The 7,290-nt window shown below is 39.9% G+C and overlaps 1 protein-coding gene across 1 annotated transcript in view; it reads left to right on the top strand.

The window, feature by feature from the left end:
- LOC102008559 (olfactory receptor 1440-like) overlaps window positions 1-4,547 on the top strand; it is a 20,460-nt gene extending 15,913 nt beyond the window's left edge. The window contains 2 exon segments of the mRNA XM_013506388.1: window positions 3,622-4,098; window positions 4,100-4,547. Coding sequence (XP_013361842.1) covers window positions 3,622-4,098; window positions 4,100-4,547 — 925 coding nt within the window.
- Window positions 4,548-7,290: the final 2,743 nt, after the last annotated feature.

The following is a 7,290-nucleotide window of genomic DNA, read 5'->3' as shown; positions in this document are numbered from 1 at the left end:
GGGAGTTAGAGTGTGCTCCTCTAGAGAATCTTGATTGTCTTAAGATATTTGTGTGTGTGTGTGTGTGTGTGTGTGTGTGTGTGTATACCTATAGCTACTTATGAGGAGAGGGGGAATCTTTGAACAAATCATGAATCTAGCCCTTAACAAAGGGGTTGACTTTAATAAGTAGATAAGAAGGCAATATTAATCTGAACAAAGAGACTTTTAATTATTTAGGACTTAAGCAAATCTTGGCCAAAAATCTGCACACCTAGGAAGCTGACTCAAATAGCTGTTCTAACTCACAAGGAGGAGATATTCAGTTTTTTTCTTCAAATGTAGCCAAGGAGGATAAATGTTCAAGAAAAAATGTACAGAATGGGAAATGGCATGGAAAATAATAGATTTAGAGAATCCTAGTCCTGGTGTAAACACCATTTCCAATTCAAAATTTCTTCAAAGTTCTTCCAGGTGGGATTTTGAAATTGCTAACTCATGGAGTGCTACATGCCTTCATTTTTCTCACTTCCTAAAGGGAATTGTTGTTGTCATTGTCCAATCCACATTCCACCATTGAATGCTGGGTATGTCTTTTAGTTCACAAGTCTCCAAAGCAAGAAGCATTTAGGCATTATTATGAGATGGCTAGAAAATCCTCAAAGATCCTGAATCTTGGGCATAAAATTGTGTCTGGGAAGAGTCTGGGTTCCTCTTTTACAGAAGTCAGGTGGGATGAAAAAGAAAACAAACACTGTGGCTAGAAGGATACATGGCTGTAAGTTTTATTATTGTTCCTCTTTTGTGAATCAGAATTTTGATCATGAGACCTTTAGGCCAAATTAAATATGAACGGAAGTGACATGCTATGTTTATAGGTACATGCCTTAAGAAACAGTTTATGCTTTGCTATGTGTGTTTTATCCCTTTGCTGCTAGAATAGGCAACGTGTTAGACAACGGTTGTTCTATCAGTGGTGGTGTTAGAGTGAGATGAAATTACCTAATTCTTGATGCCATGGTTTATAAGAAATAAAGCTTTTTTTTTTTTTTTTTTTTTATTTTATTTTTTAGCTACTAAGTTTTTGTTTACTTCTGCAGCAGAACTGAGTCTGTGCTATTGCCTATGTCATTTGAGTTAACATAGCTCTGGACTTATGACAAGTTAAGGATCATGGCTTCTCATGCTCTTGACTCAGGACAAACTAAGGTCATGCATTCTGAGTCTTAAATATTTACTTTTCCCACCCTATTCCACAGAAAATATAATCTCTTCCTCAATAAATGCTCAAATATATATGTATGACTAGCTGCCGAATATTTGTCATTATTTTATTAGTTAAAGCAATGCAAATGTAACTTCAGGAGGCCCTACATTATCCTAAATTTGGATAGATCAAGAGGTATAAAAGGATTCCCAACAACTCAAAAGAGGGGTCACCCCAATAAGTGTATAATTTGTCTGTAATGGTGAAAGAAACCATAACTAGATATTTTACAGTATCATCCAAATATTTCTGGTATGTATTAGAACATGTCTTTTAAGTAAATGTTTAAAATTATTGAATATATTTTAACCTAGATAACCAAAGTAATCTTGAACAATGAAGAAAGAAATTGAATAATACATTAAAATGTGGAAAGATCTCCCATGTTCATGTGTTGGAAGAACGAATATTTTAGAAATGCCCATGTTGTACAATATGGTCTACAGATTCAGTGAAATTCTCATCAAAATACCAGTGACATTATTCACAGGAGTAGAAAACCAATTCTAAAATTCATACAAAATCACAAAGAACCCCAAATAGCCAAGCAGTCTTGGGCAAAGAAAGCAAAACCGGGGACACCCCAATACTAAATTTTAAGTCATAGAACCATTTTCATTACAACATGGGTTCGGCCTAGAGATAGACATATAGAGAGACCATTAAGCAGAATAGAGGACCCAGCAAAAAACTCACACATTTACTGCCAACTGATTCTCTCCACAAAGGTGTCCAAAACATGGACAGCCTCTTCCACAAATAGTGCTGGGAAACCTACACTTCGTGGTCAAAAAGAAAAATAAAAATCCTGTCATTTCTTGAAAATGTATGGTACCAGAGGACAGTTAAGTAGGCCAGTTCCACAAAGGCTAACACTTCATGTTCTTGCTCATATGTGGGAACTAAAAAGCTTATATTCGTCTAATATAATGATCTCCACAGCCTGGGAAATGTCACAGGAGGGAGCATGAAGGGAGTTTGGATAATGAGTATAAAAACAGAATGGATAAACCCTCGTCCTCCATGGCGCAGTCAAATGGCTGTAGCTCAGGAGAATCTATCATGCATTTTATAAAGATCTAAGAAAGAGGAGCTCAAACACTTCAATTCTAAAGAAATGACGAGACAGGAAAGCTAATTCCTCTGATTTCATCAGTGCATACTGTATGCATGTGCTGAAATATTGCACCGGACGCTATTAATATGTATAATTACTGGATATTCACAGCTTCCCTGTCATGCTCTAAATTTTCCGGTTTGGCTAATAAATGACAATGGTTCCTCTGAAAGACCCAGATCTCATGACTGTGAAAGTCTGGAGAGGGACATTGGAACTTGATTCACGGGACGAGGGGCTCATGGTAGTGTGAGGAAATGGAATCAGCTGGGAACACACCCTTTACACATCCCTCTTGAGAAAAATTCACCCTTGTCTCTCCATGCTAGACCCTGGAAAATCCTCTTTCACAGCCGAGGCCAGAAGAGACCCATGGCCCAAGCCCAGCACGTATGGGAGGCTGAGCGCAGTTTCTGTGATGTTTGTGGCTTCTCATTCCTGAGAGAACTCTGTGCTGTCAGGGTACAAGAGCCCCGTCCCGGGGAAGGATTGTATCTCCCAGATGTGTTAGTCAGGGGATGTTTTCTCTATCATTCTTTAAACCTTTTAAATTACAAGTTTTTCACAAACTGAAAGTGTGCTTCAAAACTATACTAGATGCCTGGCAAGCATGAGGTCCTGAGTTTGTTTCCCAGTATTCCCCCAATTTTTTAAAAAATTTTTTTAAAAACCCTGTACTAGAAAGATATCCCCTAATAACACTATTTCATATAATGCTTACTATGCACATGGCAGATACTTCGCTAATTTAATATAAACACTTTTAGGTGGGTTCCACAGTCTGTATTTTGCAGGTAGAATAACAGGTATAACATATTACATAACTTTCTCTGAGTCATAAACCTCACAGGTAGCTGAGCCACAGTCACACAACAGCTGCATGACATTGCATGACACAAAGTTGTATAAGCGGAATATAGTCCCTTTAATAGCATCCAAAATTGAATTTAGCATCTTTCAAAAAGGCCCTTCCAGCTGGTTTGTACTTTTTGCCCTCCTAAAAGCCTGGTGGGTTAATACTGAAACGTTTAATTATCCTATGTACATGTGAAAGAGTCGACACTCCTGACCAGTGTAGCCATTTAGCGGCAAAGCCAACAGGGAGTTTCCCTAAAGTAGCTCAGTACTCCTCTTGGTTATGTATTTTGTATGGATGGAAGGTGGTTTATTTCCACAGAAACTGGGATAACTACTAACTAGAGATTTGTTCTCTCTTTCTCTGCAGATAGTAGGACCATCAACGCAGTGGCTGGGGCAGGAACAGTACAACTGCTGCAAAGTTCATTCTCCTGGGATTCCCCGAGTTTCCAGGGCTCACCATTGCCCTCCTTGTGATATTCCTGGGAATCTACCTCATGGCAGTCTCCTGGAATGTGGGCCTCATCACCCTCACCAAGATGGATGCTCATCTCCACACACACATGTATTTTTTCCTCAGCAACCTGTCACTCCTGGATATCTGTTCTATTTCCATGATAGCCCCCAAGATACTCTCAGACTTCTTCAAGAAGCATAAGTTTATCTCCTTCATGGGGTGCATCACACAGTGCTTCTTCTCCAGCCTGGGTCTGTCTGAGTGCTGCCTTCTGGTGGCCATGGCGTACGATCGCTATGCTGACATTTGTAACCCCCTGCTCTACACAGCCATCATGTCCCCCACCCTGTGTGTGCAGATGCTGGTGGGATCTTGCACAATGGGATTCTTTGGCTCATTTATCCAACTGTGTGCCTTGCTGCCTGCATTTCTGTGGGCCAAGTGTCATCAACCATTTCTTCTGTGACTTGCCACAACTGCTGGTCTTGTCCTGCTCTGACACCTTTTTCTTCCAAGTCACGACCTCCATGCTCACAGTGATCTTTGGCCTCCTGTCTGTCTTGGTTGTCATCGTCTCCTATGGTTACACCATTGCCGCCATTCTGAGGATCACTTCAGCTGAATGCAGATCTAAGGCCCTCAGCACCTGTGCTTCTCACCTGACAGCAGTCACCCTTTTCCTCAGCTCAGGGATGCTTGTTCATATGTATCCTAACTCTGGAGATTCCCTGAGCCAAAACAAGCTGGCATCAGTCTTGTACACTATTATAATCCCCACGTTGAATCCACTTGTCTACAGTCTGAGGAACAAGGAAATCCAAGATTCCCTAGACAGGTGGAAGAAGATATTCTTCTCCAGCCATTACTAACTACAGAATGTATTTCGGATGTGCTATTGCTCTGCACTTCTAAGATAAGCTCAGGAATGGCACAAAACTAGGCAAATATATGAGAAGTATCTGGAAACTCAACATACACTTGTGATCAAAGAAATCAATAGGCCAAGCACTCCTCAAGTATTTTTGTGCCTGTGGAAATGTTCACTTCACCTTGAATACTCGTTCACTATCTAGCATGTCAGAAGAAAGAAAAAGAGAGACAGAAAAAAGGAAGAAATTGTTTTTAAAAAGATCTCCCATTTTACCCTGTTTAATAATGATTTTTTTCCTTTATTATTTTCATGTTATATTTTTAAATTTATTTTTATCTTAGACATAAAAACAGAAAGCTTTTCTGGAGAGGAAGCTGATTGGCAATTAGTCGATAGAGTGTTGTCTGAGGAAATGAGGGGTGGAGTTGTAAGCCTAGATTTTATCTGTGACCTTTTTCAACACTAACATCTGTTCGGTGCTCCCTTTGCTGCAGCCTGAAACCTAGGACTCACGCGGCATTTGTAGCTGGCGTTGGTCCCGGGGTGGAAAGAGGGAGCAAACCTCCAAATGCTATTTCTTTCACCTGAGTGGATATGTAATGTTTTTATGAGCCAAGGCACAACCAGCAGAAATGCTACATAAAATTTAAAATGTCCTTAGCTATGGAAAACCTACTCCCAGAAAAGAGTGATGTGGCCCTTTAGTCGGAGGGGCCCGCTTCCGCAGAGGACCAGAACTTCCTTTACTCTGATCTTCGAATCATCTGTAGGATGTGAATACAGAAGAGGCACGTTGCTGTGTATGACTTCACACAGAGGGTAAATTTTCGGGGACTGATGACTTGGTCATGACAGAGGCTCATAAATCAAATTCCTGGGCAACAGTATGTTTTTCTCTTTTAAAAAGTTAGTGATTGTGATTAATATCTTTTTCTTGTTTGTTTTGCATTCTTATTTTTTAAGTTTATTTTTGTTAGTACCTGTTTGCAGTACATAGCGTTTACATTCCTGGTGAGGGGTTGGTACATGTACATAACACACCTCGATTCCATCCTCTTGCTCTCCTTCCTCCCCTCTCTGCGTCTCGTGGTTCCCTTCCCATTTGAGAAAACCCATCTCCCTACTTCCTATTATTTATCTTTTGTTTTGCTCTGTATTTACAAGTTGGGGTTTCAAATGTGATAATGTGGGGTTTTCTATATGATTCTTAAGCTTATGTGCCTGATTTATTCCACTTAACATTATGGTCTCCAGGTGCATCCATTTTCCTACAAATGACTCAAGTTTATCTTTGTTTACAGCGGAGTAGTTACTCCTTGTCTGCAAACACCAATTTCTTTACCTCTTCATAAGAAAATAAGTGCAGTTTAGGCAGTGTATTAAAGGAATAGAGTCTGCATCGATTAATTTTATCATATAATATTCTTTGGGTTCCTAGTGTGCTGCTGGAATTTAGCACGGAGGGTCTGAGGAGGCTCCGGGTTTGCAATAAACTCTGCATTCGAAGAAGTTACATGTTCTCTGCTGGGTTAGTAAGACGTGGGGTTTGGTAGCTTCTAGGACTCTGCTCACAGGGTAAACACTCCGAATTCAGTGCTGAATGCTGACTCATTGTTCTGTTCATCACAGCATATCGACTATCTTGTCTTCCACATTTGGAAGAAAGTGGTAAATAAAAGTAGGGTTTTCAACAGGGCCCTGAGTTTCCTAAGTTGAGGCACATCCGGGGAAGTGGATCAGTGGATTGCCACACCCACACGAGATGCTTCTGGAAGGTCAGCACCTGATGTGTAGGAAATTGGACACCGTTTCATCTGCAGACAGAACCACACTGTGCTCTATGAACCCAAGAATTAGAAAAAATCATAGTGGAAATAAAGATCAAGGGTGCTTCAGAAAATTAAATATTGAACTAAAGAACTACTCTGAGACCTTACTTAGGAATTTAGGGAGAATCTATGAGGGGATGAATACATTGAAATAGACGATGAGGGCTGAAAGCTTTCAGCAGAGACCCAGTGTAACATGGCAGGAAGCAGAAAAGGCAAAAATTAAACTAATGGAGGAAAAAGAGTTTTTAAAATCAAGTTTTATTGGCACATTTTAGATATATATGATCACATTCATCATAGAGAATTTGTACCTGTACAGCATATAATTCATTTTTTCCCATTTTACTCTCCCTTCAACCCTTCCTCCCCTCCTGATTTACAAAAGCTTTGTAGATATATGCATACTCTGTTCCCCCTACTCTGTTTCCCTCCCCATTTGAACATTCTCTTCCCATTTCACAATACCTACTACACATTTTGGTCCTCATTTACTCTTGCAGTTTCTCACACCAGAGAAACAATGCAGTATTTACACATGTATGTCCGATTTATTGCATTTAAGAATATGGACTCCAGGTGCAGCTATTTTCCTGGAAACGTCTTGAGCTTATCCTTCTGTATGGCAGAGTAGTATTTCACTGTATAAAAAACCCCCTACATCTTCTTTATCCATTCACTAGTTGAAGGATATTTGGCTTGTTTCCAAGATTTAGCTATTACAAACTGTGCCACTATGAACATGGGTGTGCATATATTACTGTGGTATGATGTTTTCAATTCTCTAGGGAAGGTACCAAGAAGAGAATAGCTGAATTGAATGGAACCTCTACCCCTAGTTTTTTGAGGAATCTCCATACTGATTTCCTCATATCCACCAACAGTGTGGAAGAGTTCCTTTTTTTCCTTCAT

This window comes from Chinchilla lanigera, unplaced genomic scaffold (assembly GCF_000276665.1).
Source record: "Chinchilla lanigera isolate Chin_1 unplaced genomic scaffold, ChiLan1.0 scaffold00110, whole genome shotgun sequence".
Taxonomy (NCBI): Eukaryota; Metazoa; Chordata; class Mammalia; order Rodentia; family Chinchillidae; genus Chinchilla; species Chinchilla lanigera.
This window is presented reverse-complemented; position numbering and strand designations above follow the sequence as displayed.